This window comes from Tachypleus tridentatus, chromosome 10, assembly GCF_004210375.1.
Source record: "Tachypleus tridentatus isolate NWPU-2018 chromosome 10, ASM421037v1, whole genome shotgun sequence".
In the NCBI taxonomy this organism is placed as follows: Eukaryota; Metazoa; Arthropoda; class Merostomata; order Xiphosura; family Limulidae; genus Tachypleus; species Tachypleus tridentatus.
This window is the reverse complement of record NC_134834.1, coordinates 70,192,965-70,211,781: the sequence shown is the minus strand read 5'-3', so window position 1 is coordinate 70,211,781 and position 18,817 is coordinate 70,192,965. Positions and strand designations below refer to the sequence as shown.

Genomic DNA, 18,817 nt, shown 5'->3' with positions numbered 1-18,817 from the left:
TTTCTTAGAATTCAAATTTTTATTATTTGTATAGAGTAACAAATCTACACTGAATATTTAAACATTTGTTTAATACAACAAAAACTGATTTATACGATCCACAAAAGTTTGAGCTGTGAACACCAAATTATGCACCATTGTAAATCACACTAGTTACAAAAGTGATGGATAATGACATATGTAAAACATTTTTACACTTTGAGTACGAACTATGAATAGAGAAAGGGATGTGCAGGTACAAGTCATAATAACCATTATCCAAAAATACTGAAAAGTATGCTGTATAATGACACTAGATGAATAATAATGTAAACATTAACATGTAAACATTACAAGTAAAAATAAAAATAACTGTTGTACATTGTGAAACACCTAAGTTGTTTTCTGAGATCCTTTCTTGCCAATAAGGGACTTGTGGATATGGGGAATTACACCTGAAAAATAAAATAATTGATATGAGCACAACTAATTTCAGCTACATTCACTCAGGTTGAATATACTGCACTACAGCAAATATTTTCTTTTAAAAAAACTAGTTGCCCTTTTAAAATTAAGGGTTTTAATGCTGTAATTTTATTAAACTCCAAATCTTTTACAATAACAAGCTTGCTAGTTACATAGTTTCAAAATTTAGTTATGATAAATATTTTCTACTACAGAATAATTCAACATTGACATTAAAATTGAAATAGAACAAATTTAATGTAAAATATTTCTTCAATATTATTTGGGAAACCAATTATTAGTTAAACATATAATATACAATTTGATTTCAAACTCACTGACATAAAAGAGTAGTTCAATAAAATTTTGAATGCACGTCAATAAATGTGATGACATGACCTTTGACCTGATTGAAAAGAGTTAACAATTAACAGCAAAAAACTTTTGAGTAGAAAAGGATTAAATAAACACTTGGCTGGAGTTTAAGTCAAGAAATTGTTTTGCTGGCTCATGTTGTGGGATAAAAATTTAAAATCCAAAAGTTAATTAACAGCCAATGAAGGTAAATAATTATCAAAGGTAGTGGGGGTTTATTTTCTCATTGGTTCAAATACTAAAATATCCACGAGTAAAAAAAAAAATTAGTTTAGATTTTTTTGAAGAAATTAGACATTCCACTGACGACTGGAATTTTACAGCCTTTGTATATCTTCTTGCTATTCAATTAATACTAATATAAAGGTTAAATTCAATGGTTAGAGGTGACACGTTTTAATTTCAAATATTTGGATACACTCAGAAAATGATCTGGATTACAAGATTGTTTTAGCATTAATAAGTTTAAAGAACTAGTAACATGTCTGAAAAAAGTATCAGGCCTGAAAAGAAGATAGAATGTTAGTGTGTGACCTTTTGTAAAACATCCTTCCCTCTGTTAAGTAAACTAAAAAACAGTATATTATAAACAAAGGGAATAAATATGTTGTTTTTATTTTATACAGTATGTTACTTTTTTAGGATACCCCATTAAAGCTTTCTTTTGTGAGAGCAGAATTATTTTATTAAGGGGATTCAGAACAGAACTACTGCATGAATTACTGTTTTGAAAGACATGAAATATCGCTAGCTTTAAGTATTTTAAACTCTTGGTAACAATGTAGGATTATGAATGAATATGATTGATATGTTTAAAAATGCAGGGGGAAAAGGCAAATTGCTTTCTCAATATCTCTACACATTTCCTAAGTACCCTATAACTATAATGTAGCTTTGAATATACCAGGAAGAGCTTGACATCACAGAGTAAACACATTCTACACTCATTCAGTTAACAAACTACATTAAAAATACAGCTTACAACAGATGTTAACTTGTGATATTGTTTTGGATTCATCTAGTACAGAGGCAGAGGCAAAAGAGTTAACATTTTTATGATATGAAAATCCATTTCCAATAGATACCTTTTCACACAGTTTAACTATTTTTCATGACATCTGCCCAAGAGATTTGTATGCTACTAGCCTTGAGGCAACTCATACTTAATTTCACATTATTTAAAGTGCTGGTGCATAATAATATCATCGTGCAACAAAAGCTCTCCACTGTTAAGAGAGCAATAACTCCCTCTATGCACTTGTCCTCATAGTAACTTCATTCTTTGACAAGGCAAAGAAAATAAGTGCACTGGAAGTAAGAGGAATAGGTGAGAATGTGCAAGGAGGCAAATAACCATCAAAAATAAATTTTCACATAAAGAAACAGTTACCTTCTAAGACAATAATTCATTTAGGCACACAGTTTAAGCTAAAATCCCACATTGAATTGGTGGATAGGCTAGAACAAGTTTTATCTAGATTAATTCTCTTCAGAAAGCATCTGAACCATAGCCAGGAGGTGGGGCAATAGCCAAATTGGAGGGAAAGGTATACAGATATAAACCTGACCAGTCCAGACTGAACACATCTACTACCAATGCTTGTGGATTAAGTATCAGAGACCAAAACAACTTTAGATGAGAATTCCACTGAGTTGCAAAGGCATCAATCGTTGAACATCCAAACTAAGAGCAAATACACTGATAAACCTCATAATGGAGCATCCATTCCATTGGAAGGATCCAGTTGGGTTGAGACAAATGATCTGCAGTTAAATTTGTTTTTTCTAAAACATGGCACACTAAAAGACTAATATGATAGGAATGAGCTCAGTAAAGAAGATTCAAAGTACAAAAACAAGGGTGTAAAATGTGTGCCTCCTTGAAAAGAATGCTTATATATCACCATGGTATTGTAAGAATGTATCATGACAATTTTCTCCTTCAAAAGAAGCTGATGTTGAACCACTGCCCAATGTACTGTAAGAAGTTTGAAAACATTGGTATAGAGGGTAGACGTATGTCATCTGTCCAAGAACTCTGGAACTCCTGGCCTTGAAGTTAAGCTCCCCATCCCTGAAGATGTTATCATGCACAAAATCATTTCATGTTCAATCATGTGAGAATTAGTTCAAGGCTAGTGGGATGCAAATTCTCAGGCAGATGTGCAAGAAAAAATAGCTAAACAAGTTTGAAGAGATGAGATCATCCCCACAGTATAAATTTAAAGTATGTGTTGGTGAAGCATGAACACAACTGATCTTTATTGTATATAATTTATTTTTCCACTTTAAAGACAGTTTTCTTTCTTCAATTCTTGAAAAATATCCAAAATGCATTTCTTTAACATAATAACAAAACACGACTGTGTCAGACTGTCATATTCTCTTTACCTTCTACAATTAAAATGTTAATGATCAGCATCTCAGTTTAAACTGTTAATATTTTTAGGTTCATCAATCTTCAGTGTGACATTGCAACTCACCTGCAGACTGATAACCACAAAATAACAATTTAAACTGTATTTTAGAAGAGGGAATAGAACCCTGTGAATATCATAAAGCACATTATATTAATACTTCACCCACCTTTCATGTACACACACACCACAAATTTAATTAGCTCGTTGATTCAGTCACTGACTGGACCAACATTAAGCTCTGACAATTTCTGAATAAAAATATTACAAACTGAAAACCAATTTTACCATTTTACTAATGGTTGAGGAAGATAATATCTGAAACAGGGAAAATAGTACAACTGCAGATGTACACACGTGCTTATAGTGAAATTTATCACTTAGTGAAATCCCACTCTTGAAATGTTCCTACATGCATGTGATTGCAACTGATACTTATTTACAATGGGAATGGTACCTCAATCCATTCACTCTCAAATCAAACACTGGCTAACACCTTTTATAGTACACTTTCAAATATGTATCTATAAAACTTAATTATAAGCCATGTATTTGAGCTCATTTTTTTCTATGTTAATACATCAAGTGCAAATGAATAACATATCTACTTACCACCACCAGCAATTGTTGCTTTAATAAGGGAGTCCAATTCTTCATCTCCTCTGATGGCCAACTGAAGATGTCTTGGGGTTATTCTCTTTACTTTGAGATCTTTACTTGCATTTCCAGCTAACTCTAAAACCTAAAGTATGAGAATAACAGAACATAGGACATAAACAGAAAAAAAATCAATTAAAATGTAACATCTCACATATGCATTAAGAGAAAATAAAACAAAAAAATTCTCCATTTATCATTTTCTGGTACTAAGATTTAAAATGCCAAAGGCAATATTATTATCAAATCACTAAGAATATTCCATAATTCCTTTTAAAACCAACCAAAAATACTATTGTTGCACCCCTTAATGGGGTATTCAAAGAATGATTAGATTGCTGCGAAGAAATGCTGCCCAATAATCACTCAAATATCAAAACACACAAACCCGGCCAGTAGGGCAAATTGAACTAATAAAACCTAACTTTTCTAACAATAAGACTTCCTCTGTCTTGAAGATTTGTTGCCAAATCCAGCTTTTTTCTCTTATTTATAATACAATAATTCTAGCAATAATTTTTTTATTTTTTTACAATATACAAAATTATTACAATGTATTATAACAAAGTTACATACTTAGTATCAAACAAAAACAAGGAGAAATAAACAAATTTCAACATAACTTTTCCAAAACAGCAGAAATAATACATCTAATACCATTTACTGCTCCCACATCTAATAGTAAATTTTTAAACTCCCAATTAAGATAATTTTCATGAAAATATTTATTTCTTATATATTCATAATTTTTACAATATAGAATTATATGTTATTGTGTTCCCATCTCTCCACAGAGATATAAACTAGATTTTCTATGAAATCTCACTTGATAATCTGGGAAAACCCCATGATTTGTTAAGATTTGATTCATATAAAAATCTCCCTTACATCTATTAAAATTTACTTTATTAAAATATTTACAAGTAAATCTTCCAACAGAGGCATCGTCCCACTTCTGCTGCCAATTAATCAATAATTCATTACTTAATTTTGTTTTAATTTGTTTTTTACTATAGCCAAATTCAGCATTAATGTCCATTTTATCTGTGGCTTCCTTAGCCTTAAAACCCACTATTTCACTGGTTTGTATTAGAATTACTTATGGAAATCTTAACATGATTGTGACTAGTATCTATTGCTCCCTATTGGGAGTCATTGATGATGACCTTAATAGGTTACAAAACCTTATTAGAAAATATAATAATGAAATTATTTTAACATCAGGTGACTTCAATGCTAAGTTGGAAGCTTGGGGCCAGTGGCCGCTTGATGATAGGGGCTCTCGGTTACTAATTTTATGGGTTTAAATGAATTTATATTACTTAATAATTCCGATTCTATACCAAGTTTTTCCTCAATTAGAGGGGAAAGCTTGATTGATTTGGCCATGATAAAGTATAATAATGAATTTGATATTCATTTTCAAGTTACTGATTACATTACTAATAGTGATCATAATATGCTAGAACTGCATTTTTCAAATTTTGATATAAAAATAAATGAATTTATAAATATTAGTAAACCTAATTGGTTGGATCTCCAAATGGAAGTAAGAGAATGTATAAATGAGATTAAAGATGAGGTAATCAATGAAGATAATACTGATAATTATTTATTAAAAATTACTCAAAAGGTTAAAGAGATTTGTTTAAACAATTCAAGGAATAAAAATAACAAAGGATTATGGATACAAACATGTCCACTGGTGGAATAATAAACTAAAGATCTTCAGAAATAAAGTGAGAGCTTTACGGAGAAGATTTCAATGTTGTAAATCTAAATCACATTTAATTCACCACAAAAGTGAATAAAATTTTATTCATTATTACTTTTTAAAGTAATCTTGACAACCGTTAGATATACAAAATTATCTACTATATTATCAATTTATTTATTTTGTGAATTAATATTTGATGATTGTTTAGTTTTCATACCAAGAGAGTAATTAATTAATTCAAAGGTGATAAGTTATAACAATTTTGGTTGTATAATTTGATAAGAGTGGTACGTTGTGTTTGCAATTCATTGTTGCTCAGATTTGACTAATGTTGTTGACATCACATCACTTGAATCTTCATTATTTTGAAGACTTATATAAGTGGCATGTGAGCACAAGTTAACAGTAAGAAGTGAAATTTAAAAAAGCAAAGTTTAGTTAGAAAATGTGAAATTAGGTAGCTTGCAAGTGTATAGCCATTATGGGTATATTTTAAAGGGAGTTTTACACTAATTCTTTTGTTACAGGTCAGGGTTCAAAAGCCATGTCATCACATTTATTGACATGTATTTAAAATTTTATTGAATTACTATTTTACAACTTTATGTCAATAAGTTTGGAATTAAATTGAAGATTATAATTCAAACTTTAATATTATATGAATTAATTTCTTAATTTTAAATGTAAATATTAATTAAAAGAACACATTTAAATACAGATTTTGGTGAGTCATGTGGTACATTGAATGCAACACTATATTAAATTAGATGTTTGTGATACAAAAATACTAAGTCTATAATTTTGTTCAAATTAGTAACTCTACTAATACTGACAAGTCAGAATATAAAATAAAAAACTTGTCTTTTCATTTTGTTGAGATATGGCTTATGTACTGAATCAAACATGGCAGCCTTGTTCACCTTTTACCCCTTTTGGAAATGGTCCTTTATACATACATACTTCAATATATGACATGTGAATAACCAATCAACAGCTTAAAATGTCACCTCTTCAGTGCAAGCTATGTAATGTCAGCTATGCAAAACTGGAAAGTCAATACAATAAAAATGATAAATATACAGCATGAAACTTAGCTATTTAGAATAAACATTTGTATTTTTGTGTTATGATATGTATTTTTCTAGCACAAAAAAATACAATATATATACATGTTTGTTTGTTTTTTTATGATGGCTATCAGGTTGGTCAAGTGACAGACCCCATATAGTTAGAGCATAGAAGATAATGTAAAATATAAAGTTTTACTGAAAACAAGCATTTAAAATGTATTTAGGAGGTTTCAGATAGTAACTGAGATTTTGGGGATGAAGAATAGTTTTTTAATCATAACATGAAATCACTTTGCACTCAAGACTAGTAAGGAAAAAGACTATTTTTAAAAACAAATCTTTAGTAAAAATATTTCATTAAATAATCCAATTCTTAAATTCAAAACACCTGTAATATTTACTAAAAAACTACCAAATTTTGTAAAGATACACATGCATTATCAAAAGTTATAGCACCAATACTTAATGTGTGCAAATGTGTAAAACTCATATATTACACTGAGCCCATTGTGAAAGGGTTAATAAAAATAGAGAGAATATTTTGATGATTTAAGAGTGTTCTAAAGCAATCAGTTTAGTTGTTCAACATTTATTGGCATAAAGCAAATAGCCTAGTTGCTTTATAAAAAGAAATCAAGTTAAAAAAACAATGGCCAAAATTTGGATAAATCATCCATCGCCTCTGACACTATCCAGTGTCAGGGGTAAATCAATATCTAAAATGGTGCCATTGTTCAGAGTCCTAATGCCAGCACAACAGTAAAATGTGGACTACTGTGACTTGAGTGGTGCATCAGTCCCAGATAAAAGAAAACAAATTAAAAACTGTGACTGATGTGTCACCTAACCAGGACAACTTCCTCTTTCTAATCTTTATGGAAAAAGGAAGGCCAAAGAGCAACAGACAGTTTGATCTGGAAAAGCTCATCACATTGCTCACTTAAAGTTAACTACCAACTGGTATGATGCCAAGTCTTGAATACAGGGCTATAATTCAAATATTGGACAAGCAAGGCAGTGATAATATGACAGCATACATACCAAGCTGTGATATCAGTGAGGTCGTTCCTATGAATTCTGACACGGTCTGGTATCCAGAAAAATGGGCCAGTTAGTTTTCAGTATCAATGAGAACAGGGCGAGATCAAATGTGAAAGAATTTCAGGGCCAGTAGAGAGCTAAGAGAGTCAGTATAAATAGTACAGTTGGTGTACTACATAGCTTCTACATGATCCAGAGCAAGAGAAATGGCATCCAACTCAGCAGTGAACATGGAAACTGTAGAAGGTATACTGTGTGTAACCACTGAACCACAACAAACCATGGCAGATCCCATACAGTCATCTGATTTTGAACCATCCGTATAAATGGGAATAGAAGAATGGTTCGAAAGATGTTCAGCAAATAGAAGATAGCACTTCAAATCAGGAGTATCCAACTTCCTAAGATGACTCAAAGAAAGGTTACAGGTAGGGATGGTAATAACCCATGGTGAAATGCTTTGGTAAGGATTGAGGCTTGATGACATACTGCAAAGAAAGTTACAAATGACAGAGATGAGGAAGAGATTTGTGGGACTCAGTGTACAAGCTTTGGACTATAAAAGTGCAGAAAGCCCCCATGCAGAGCTGAACCCTCAGATGGTGAAAGGGGTCTAACATTTTCAAGGACAAGGTCTTGTCAGAATCACAGATCCATTGCTCAAGTAAAAGAGCAATGACAAGACTATTTTTAAAAACAAATCTTCAGTAAAAATATTTCATTAAATAATCCAATATTTAAATTCAAAACACTTGTAATATTTACTAAAAGACTACCAAATTTTGCAAAGATAGACATGCATTATCAAAAGTTATAGCACTATGAGGGAACAATAAAACTTCAGTATACAACATTAATCTGCCCCCAAGAGGTGGAAAAGAGGACAAACACAAAGGATGTTCAGTACACTTGACACGTAACTACTTGTGTGGAATGAAGGTATACTTAAGGTAGCCCCAAGAACTTTGCTTCAGGGACCACAAAAGAACATCACCATCAAGATGGAGCCTGAGATCAGGGTTAATACCCTGTTGGTGGTAAAAGTGCATGCAAACAGTTTTAGAGAAAGAAAAATAAAACTGTTTGCTGTGGTCCACTCCAACAAACAACTGAGAGTAGTCTGAAATTGCCACTCAGTAAACCTCATGCTTAGCAACTGACACAAGATCTGGAAGTCATCAACATAAAGCTTGTCTACAGGAATTCAAGGTCAAAGTGATGTATTGGGGTTGGACCCCTCAACCACCAGAATATTCTCCTCCCCTTCACAGGTTGCCATGCACAGCAAACAGGAGTGGATGTTTAGATCTCAAGAGGTAAACTGAAAGAACATAACCTTTTCTTGGTGGTCCCCTCATCATGTACAGGAATCCATTTTGAGAGTATGTGAACCAACCTGTGTGGACATTGATGAAAAGTATTTGCATTTAAGAATAAGACTGTGGTAGCCCACAGAATAGCATAAGTGAATTATTCATATATACTATTATGATAAGAATACAGAAAAATACTTTGTCTTATCAGTTTGATTCAAAAGTAATTTATCTGGCTGGTTGGTTGGTTGGTTCATTTAGTGTTTTATGGCACAAACCAGCAAGGCTATCTGCACCAAACGTCCGGTAAAAAGGTAAAAATAAAGTAAACATAGTAAAATTCACAAAAGGTGATGAAGGTAAAACAAAACAGCATTTAAAAACATAAATAGCATAAAACCAACGTTGACATCTAGTCTACAATGTTAAGAGAGAAACCACAGCAAGAGAAGTTGTAAAGGACTTTCTGTAGCATAATGATAATTATCATAACCCACCAGGAAGACTAACAGGTAAGTACAAGAACCACCATCAGTCACCAGAAGTTGGCCTTTCCAGTCCTGGTTATGTGTCATTATGGCCATTATCAAAAAGTAATAAAAGTTTTAAAAGACATGTAGCAAAATTGTAATAATAACTTACCAAACATCCAGTGAAAAGGTAAAAGTAAAGTAAATGTAGTAAAATTCATATAAGTAAATGAAGGTAAAACAAAACAGCATGTAAAAACATAAATAGCATAAAACCAATGTTGACATCCAGTCTATAATGTTAGGAGAGAAACTACAGTAAGTTGTAAAGGACTTTCTGTTGCATAATGGTAATTACCAAAACCTGCCAGGTTATGATATCTTGCCAGGTTACCTAACAGGTAAGTACAAGAACCACTGTCAGTCACCTAAAGTTGGCCTTTCCAGTCCTGGTTCAGGGTTATGTGTCATTACAGCCATTATCAAAAAGTAAATTAATAAAAAGTTTTAAAAGACATGCAGCAAAATTGTAATAATAACTCGCCAGGATGACGAACGGGTAGTTCAAACAGCAGTGTTAGTCACCTGAAGTTGGCCTTTCCAGTCCTGGCGTCGAGTTATTTAATGTCACAACCATTTTCTAATTTAAAATCAAACTAGAGAGAATGTGATTCTTAAAAGGGAACCACAATAAAAAAGGTTTAATGAATAAATAATAAATATAAAACACTTAAAGATTAATGGACTTTAAAAAATTAAAACCTTTATCAAGGTGGACAGTGTCACCGTCACCAATAACACTGTCTAATGTTATGGACAAACCTTGGGACAGAACATGTTTAAAATGGTGCCATCGTTCAGATTCGTAATGATGGCATGAAAGCAAAATGTTGCTTATAGTGATTTGAGTGTTACATAGACTACACACCGGTGCATCAGTTTCAGATAAAAGAAAACTAAGAGTTAAAATCTGTGACCAATGTGTAGTTTAGTAAGAACAACTTCAACCTTCTGATCCTTATGGAAGCAAGATGGCCAAAGTCCAATACAGGGTTTTATTTGGAAAAGCTTGTTTTCATGTTGCTCAATCCAAGTCGACTGCCAGATGGCACGGAGCCGAGCCTTGAATACAGCACCACAGTCCATGTATGGAATAGGCACAGTGCCAGAGCAGATAGATTCAGCTGCCGTGTCTGCAAGCTCGTTCCCATGAATACCAACATGATGCAGTGTCCAGGAAAACTGGATAAAAGTAGATGTTAAAGTGAAATGGGCCAGTCGGTTTTGAATATCAGCAAGAACAGGGTGTGAACTAATGTGAAGCAATTCCAGAGCCAGTAGAGAACTAAGCGAGTCAGTATAAATAGTGCAGTTGGAGTACTACTTAGCTTCAATATGATCCAGGGCAAGAAAATACTTCTTGGCCATCAGAGAGTAAGATCGAGAGGGGAACAGAAGTGTAGGGCCCACTGACCTTTCAAATCTTGTCCCACATGACTTTGGAACTGGTGGTAGAAGATATGCTGGTTGTGAACTTAATCCAAGATTCCTTCTGGCATTGACGTCTTACCCACCCAGCATGTGCATGGGCCCACTGGAAAGTGATGAGGTTTGAAAGTGTGGGATATCTACGGAAAGTATCCCAGGCCCATTTTTGAGCCTTCCGTGTCATGTGGCAGACAGGATTCCACCACGGACAAGGATATAGTGGAAAATGTGTTGAGGTTTTAGGAGTACACTGAGCAGCTGCTTGTATGACACAGTCAGTTACTGCTGCCACATAGTCGTTTATTGATGGAAGAATCAAGTTTTGCGAGAGCAGTGAAAGTTGACCAGTCTGTCTGATCCAGCTTCCACCAGGGCACGCAGGTTGGGTGGCATCGACACAGCTAGTCTCTCTCAAAAGTATAGGAAAATGATCACTGCTTCATGGATTATTGTCAACCATCTATGAAAAATTAGAGAATAATGAAGGGGAGCAAACTGAGAGATCAATAGCAGTAAAGGACTGACTAGGTGCATGAAAATAAGTGGAAGAACCAGTATTGAAAAAAGGAAGGTTGTGATCAGAGAGCATACGCTCTACAGAGCAACCCCTCCTATCAATATCAGCACTTCCCCAGAGGGGATGATGTCCATTAAAGTCCTCCAGGATTAGAAAGGGAGACAGCAACTGTTCAATGAGAGCATCAAGGTCTGATTGATCAAATATCTGTCCAGATCACAGGTAGAGAGAACAAACAGTGATGGTATGACCCAAGAAAACACGGATGGCTACGGCCTCCAAAGGTGTGTTGAGCAACAAAGACAGGGTGGGCACATGATGATCAACCAACAGTGCCACCCCTCCATCACACAGCCTGTCATTTCTGTACAGAGAAAACTGCCGAATGGTGACTGTATCGCAGGTTTCAGAAATGTTTCCTGTAAGGAAAGACATACAGGATGGTAGGAAGCAATCAGTGTTTTGACATCATCCAGATTAGATCGTAAACCTCTACACTTCCATTGTATCAAGGTGGCCATTTTTAATGATGTGTCAATGAATTGGCTGGAGAACCTTTCTGTTTATGACCACATCTTTTTTCCTTACTATCCTTATTTGGGGGGAGGTCTATCAACCTCCATGGATCCTGCCCTGGTTTGATGGAGTAGGTCTTTGTGTTGGAAGGAGATTCCAGTGACTGAGGACACAAACAAATGACTGTTTTGCATCTTGGGGTGAGAGAAAGAGATGTATCCGAAGAAATGCCTGTACCTGGAACAAAAGGATGTGGATCTTGGGGTTTGTTGGAATGTATGGGAGGAACAGAGATGGGTGTAGAAGTTAATTCATCAACTTTTTTAACCATGGAGGTCAAAAGGCTTTTCATTTGTTTTAAGAACAATTCTCTTAGAGGCACAGAGAGATCTGTCTGCACTCCCACTGTAGTTGTGGAATGAAGTGCAGCAGCATATGTCCGAGATGAAGTGGAGGACAGCAATTTTCAAGCCTCAGAATAAGTAATGTTACGAGTCGTTTTTAAACGCTGCACCTCTTTTCCCTCCAACCATTTAGAGCAAGAATGAAAGTACGAAGGGTGAGAACCATTGCAATTGACACAATGTGGGTCCATTTCACACTAATAGGCACCGTGGTCCTTGCCACTACAACGAGCACATGTCAAGAAACCACGATATGACGTCTTTGAGTGACCGAACGTCTGTCACTGGAAACATCAGAGAGGGTTTGGAATGTACGGCCATATCCTGCAATTAAGATAACCTGCCTTGATTGTGGCAGGTGCACATGGTGATGAAAACGTCAAAACAAGGATATTTGTCAGCAGTGCAACTCCATCTTTGTGAGTGGAGATGCACCTCACTGCAGAAACTCCTTGAGTGGAGAAACCAGCAAGAATCTCTGACTCGGGGGATGTTCTTCAAATCCCTCTCAGCAATAACTCTTCAAAGTAGTATGAGGTGTAACATCAATAGGTATATCCCCAATTGCCTTTGAATTCAAGAGGAGTTCACTGTTGTGGGGTGTGGATGTTTCAACCAATATGTCTCCAGATCGTAGCTTCTTTACTGACTTTGGAGAGCCAGCAAGTCCCTCCAGCCCCTTCTGAATAAAAAAGGGGACATTTTCCCTAATGGTTTTTCTGAAAGAGAACGTAGGATGAGAAAATGAGGTACATACAACTCGTGATACAGATGTTGAAAACTGCTGATCAGAGTGTTCAAGACGTGATCGTTTACCTATTGACTGTTTTTTCACTATTTTATTTAAATTTTTGTTTGGAGGATCCATAGGAAAAAGGAAAATTTCGGTGCCCACTGACCCTACCCACCATGGAGCCCTATGAGGGGATGCACTAGAATGTCAAGCAAGGACACTGCAGCAATGCCAGGGTTTTGTGAGCAATATACCCAAACACCAGCATCAGACACAATGTCTACAACACCCGTTGAAAACTTCCAACACTGGTACTTGGTTGACTCTAGCCCAAGTGGACCAGCCGACTGACCCAAGGGGGGCCACCCAAAGACTGCCCATCTACAGGAATTCAAGGCCAAAGTGGTGTGTTAGGGTTGGACCCCTCAACCACCAGGATCCTCTCCTCCCCTTCAAGGTCGCCACACAAGGCAAACACGTAGGTGGATGTTTAGATCCCAGAGGAGGTAATCTGAAAGAACAGAACCTTCCCTGGGAGGTCCCCTCAGTGTGGATTCCTGTACGTGGTGAGATATCAGAGTTAACTCTAACATAAAGAATTTTTGTGAATACATTTAACTTGTTTTGAAAATATTACTTTAAATCAAGAGGCATATGTGCTGCTTGTTTGTTGTTGACTTGCCAAGAGCAAGACAACCACACCTACTGTAGAATAATTCTTAGCCCACTTATTACCTAAATCCCTGAAAAAATAAAGAAACCACCACTGTACATCACATCAAAGCACACAGGGCAATCAATAAGATACTTTACTGAACAAAAGTTGCAAGCTCTTGACATAAAATTTAAGGAATCTCTTTTGATTCAATCCAGAAGCCCTTCCATTAACATGTACAATGCCTGACCTCTATAATACTTTTTTTTAAAATGTTTTCTCTTAATTTTTAACTTTTACCATTACGGTCAACAATTCTAAACCACTAAACAATACTTTTCACATGCTTCACTTGTATTACTCCTCTATGTTGTTGTACTTCTATTCTCTTTTTGTTTACTGTAATTTAAAATTAGTTTGGTACCTGTGACATTCGCTGACCCCTGTGAAAGGCAAGAGCCAAAACACCAAATTGAATAAATTAACTTTTATCTGAAGTTGTTTGTTGTCTTCCTTGAAAATAAGAATTCAACCACACAAATAAATATACACGTAATACTGAGGGACCACCCAATGAGTTGTCAACACATTTTGATATTTTTTTGGTTTAGTTTTCCATTTGCCCTTACTGTATGTTTATAGTGCATTGCTAGTGCAGAATAGGTAACCTGCATCTGTCTAAAGGTTTGTTTTTTTTATTTAATGGGAGAACCATTTCTTAAGACACTGAAGGAATAATTTTATCCAGTCAAAGAGGGCCTTAGGTCATATCTGAATTCTGTAATGATGGTGTCCCAAGCTTCAAGAAAGTGAATGTCAAAAGAAATCAAATCAATATTGTCTTTATATTGTGATAACAATCCAGGCATGCAAAAAAAAATGATTTTGACCACTAGAGAATTGTTAAGTATTACAGCATTGTAGTAAAGTATGTAAAACAGTTCTGATGATTATTGCCAGTGCAATAATACATACTAGTTAGTTAATGTCTAATCTTGTACTAACTTACAACATAAAAAAAATCCTGACAATAAAATACTTTTCATTTTTCTCATATCATATATATTTTTAAACATTTCATGTAAATGTGTTTTGGTTTATGGCTTGAAAACTTTATGGTTATATATATATGGCTACAGGAAATTGCTCCAATTCAACCACAAAAGCATTAGTGAGGTTGGGCGAGAAGGCTTGGCTTGTAGTCAGTGTTACAATTCATCCCAAAGGTGTTCAATGGGGTTGAAGTCAAAGCTATGTGCAAGACAATCAAATTCCTCCACACCAACCTCGACAAACCATGTCTTTATGAACCTTGCTGAAATAAAAAAGGGTCTTCCCCATACTGTTCCCACAAAGTTGGAAGCACACAATTCTCTAGAATGCCATTGTATGCTGATTAAGATTTCCCTTCACTGGAACTAAAGATCCTAGCTCAAACCATAACAAACAGTCTCAGACCATTATTCCTCCTCCACAAAACTTTACAATTGGTATTATGCATTCAGGCAGGTAGCATTCTCCTGGCATCCACCAAACCCAGATTCATCCGTCAGACTGTCAGATAGTGAAGCATGATTCTTCACTCCAGAGAACACATTTCTGCTGCTCCAGAATCCAATGACAGTGTGCTTTACACCACTCCAGCCGACACTTGAAATTGCACATGGTGATCTTAGGCTTGTGTGCAGCTGCTCAGCCATGGAAACCCATTTCACGAAGCTTCCAATGAACAGTTGTTGTGCTGACATTGCTTCTAGAGGCAGTTTGGAACTTGGTAGTGAGTGTTGCAATTGTGGAAAGACAATTCTTACAAACTACTTGCTTCAGCATTCAGCAGTCCCATTCTGTGAGCTTCTGTGGCCTACTGCTTCTAGGCTGAGGTGTTGTTGCTCCTAGACATTTCAACTTCACAATAACAGCACTAACAGTTGACTGTGCAGCTCTAGCAGAGCAGAAATTTGACAAACTGTGTTGTTGGAAAGGTGGCATCCTAAGACAGTGCCATGTTGAAAGTCATGGAGCTGTTCAGTATGACCCATTCTACTGCCAATTTTTGTCTATGGAGATTACATGGCTGAATGCTTGATTTTATGCACCTGTTAGCAATGGGTGTGGCTGAAATAGCAAATCCACTAATTAGAAGGGGTGTCCACATACCTTTGGTCATGTAGTGTGTGTGTGTGTGTGTGTAGTATAAATGTTGATAGTGTGGTTGAGCTTTGATAACAGATACCTCAAAGTTATCATTGTTACATTCTCAGATATAAAAGATTTACATTCAACAGCTATAACATACCCACTAACATAAGTTTAATATTTTAGCTGGTGTAGCTGATGCATATTTCATTGCATTAGCTATAGTGGTAAAAGATTTATGTGGCAAGAGTGAGCAGAGTTATTAATATAAATCAGTCTTGTGTATCAGGGATACACTATTAGCTCAAATGCTGACTGGAGTTATGCAACATTTAAAGGTTGGAAATCACTGTTATACTGACAAAACACTAAAAATTAACTCTTACTCAAGAGTTTTGCTTACATTTACACTGAAGAAAACATATGCTCATATTCCAAGTAACATAGTACCCTAAAAATATTAGTATCTTAACCTCCTGAAAGCAAACTGAGTTAATCACCAACAGAAAAGAACTAGTGAACAGACCTCTGCTGTCAAGTATTCAAGGATGGCTGCACTATAAACTGCAGCAGTGGCTCCTACACGTCCATGGCTGGTTGTCCTGCTCTTAAGATGGCGGTGAATCCTACCAACCGGAAACTGGAATGGAAATTAATGTATTAAACTTCCAAAAGGAAAGTACATTGCAGAAAATGGAAGAGAAAGATTTAATAATATCAAAAGCATAGACTATTTTATCGCTGAATATGGATAAAACAGAATCACACATGAACATCAAATTCTCTACATCACTCTCCAAAAAGTCTTAAGAGTATATGCTAAGTTTTATGGCAATCAATCCAAGAGTTTCAATAGTTTCTTAGCAGAAACACATACATGTAGACTTTTGTCAAGTAATGGCCATGATGAAATAATATAGGAAAGTTTGACACCAATAACTATACTCAACTGCTTTGTTACTTGTATTCCTAATACAGAAGACTAAGATAGTTCCTTTAAATTATGAAAAAGCAGACAAGGCCTGATGATAACATCAGTGCAATAAATGTTAAAAAAGGTTAAATACTTTTGTATTAACTATTATTGAAATGTCTTACTTCACTTCTAGATTGATAATTCATTTGTGATTCAGAATTTAGGTGTAAGGTCAATAAGTATTTATGATAAATTTATTTGATTCTCAAACAACAGTTAACATCACAAAGTTTATATAAACAGAACAAAAATATTAAACCTAAAATTACAGAAAAATGCTGTTTAAGATTTGATATTAATTTAACATGCCCCTCAAGAGACGAGGGATGTCTCTACACTGCAATTTGTTGAATATTAAAAGCTCAATTCAGAAGCTTTCAAATGGGATAGTTCTGGACAACTTCGAGATAAGTTTTCTTTGTTAATTGATAAACCTTACTAGCTAGCACTAAGGTCTACTTTGTGGGAGTAAATTCAGTATATATCAATAAAATTATAATCTTGCATCACTAATTATGCAACTGCCAACTTTTTATATTTATACTATCATCTTTTCACGTTTAGCTATCAACTAAGATACAAACAATTTCACCTGTAATTTGTTACGGAATACCAAAGCATCAAGACAGTAAGCAGTAGGATGAGCAGACAGGAACATTTTGAAAGCAGCTACAGCTATAATATATTCAATTTACTGCACAAAATCTACTAAGGTGGTTCTAAATTGTTCCTGAATACCATTGCATGTCAGTTTGAAACTTCCATGCTTCTTATGCCTTGCTGATAAGTTTGTGACATGCTGACAGATTTCAGTCACCTTACCATTTCAAGTCACTTTTTGCAGTCCCAACAGTGTTGGAAATGCCTTATTTTTAGTCAATACAAAATGTTCAAAAAAATTCAGATCAAATTAAGAAAAAACCTGAAGTAGTTCTTTGTTTTTCAACAAAAATGTCCCCCATCAGCTCATAAGAGTCCTATTAAAAAAACTATGGCACTAAGTTGCAATGGGCTAGATAATAAATTACTAACGATAAGTTAAACAAAGACTTTATTGACTTATTACATTTTGAGTTTCAGTTATTAAAGTTACAATCTTACTTTTAGGAATGGTAGAATACGAATTCAATTTTGATAAATGCATTCCCTTATTCGAATTAACTGCTTAATAATACATAAATCTGTTATTAAAATGTTTTCATTTTGATGCAATATAAATCCTCGTATAGAGTGAAGTTATTCTAGATTAGATACACGTTATTCCACTGACATTGAAACAGAGCTGTTTGTGTTGAGACGTTAAAACAGTACATCTTACGTAAACAGCTCTAAATGGACTGTTTAAATACGAAAAATTATAATTGAAAACAGATTTCAGTTTCTGACATTCATTTTCTAAATCCAAAAATTGAAAAAAATAATTCCACTACCTGTAATCCTGCTCTTGCTGAACGAGAAACAGCTTTAGCTTTTGCTTTGCCAGAATCTTTTCCCGCTTTTCCTCCAGCCTACAGAATAAAGAATATATATATATATATATACATACCGTATTCGTCTATTACAATTTTACCGTTTTTTTAATCTTAGTTAAGCATTAAACCATTTTTAACTTAACGAATTAGAATGAAGTATGATTTACCATTATTATTTGTTAAAGTAACTTTATCTTGCTCACTACCATGTATGATTATCTCAAATGACATATAGACATTCGACAGCAACACTTTTCAGCCATTCTGCAAATGATTGTATGACGTCATAGAAATAAATAATCTATATTAGTTACTGTGTGTAAAATACAATAAAAAATAATAATTTATCCTCTTACGGAAAAAAATAAAGTCAGTAAAGAATAACAGTTACATATTTTTCTCTTAAATATGATGCA

The 18,817-nt window shown here is 34.6% G+C and overlaps 1 protein-coding gene across 1 annotated transcript; it reads right to left on the bottom strand.

Moving 5' to 3' along the window:
- On the bottom strand, positions 1-18,705 carry LOC143229522 (histone H2A.V). Its single transcript, XM_076461983.1, has 5 exons — positions 18,569-18,705; positions 18,360-18,437; positions 16,480-16,593; positions 3,849-3,978; positions 1-434 (listed from the first exon to the last, which is right to left on the bottom strand). The coding sequence occupies exons 1-5, from the start codon at positions 18,569-18,571 to the stop codon at positions 373-375; spliced, it is 387 nt and encodes a 128-aa protein (XP_076318098.1). The 5' UTR covers positions 18,572-18,705; the 3' UTR covers positions 1-372.
- Positions 18,706-18,817: the final 112 nt, after the last annotated feature.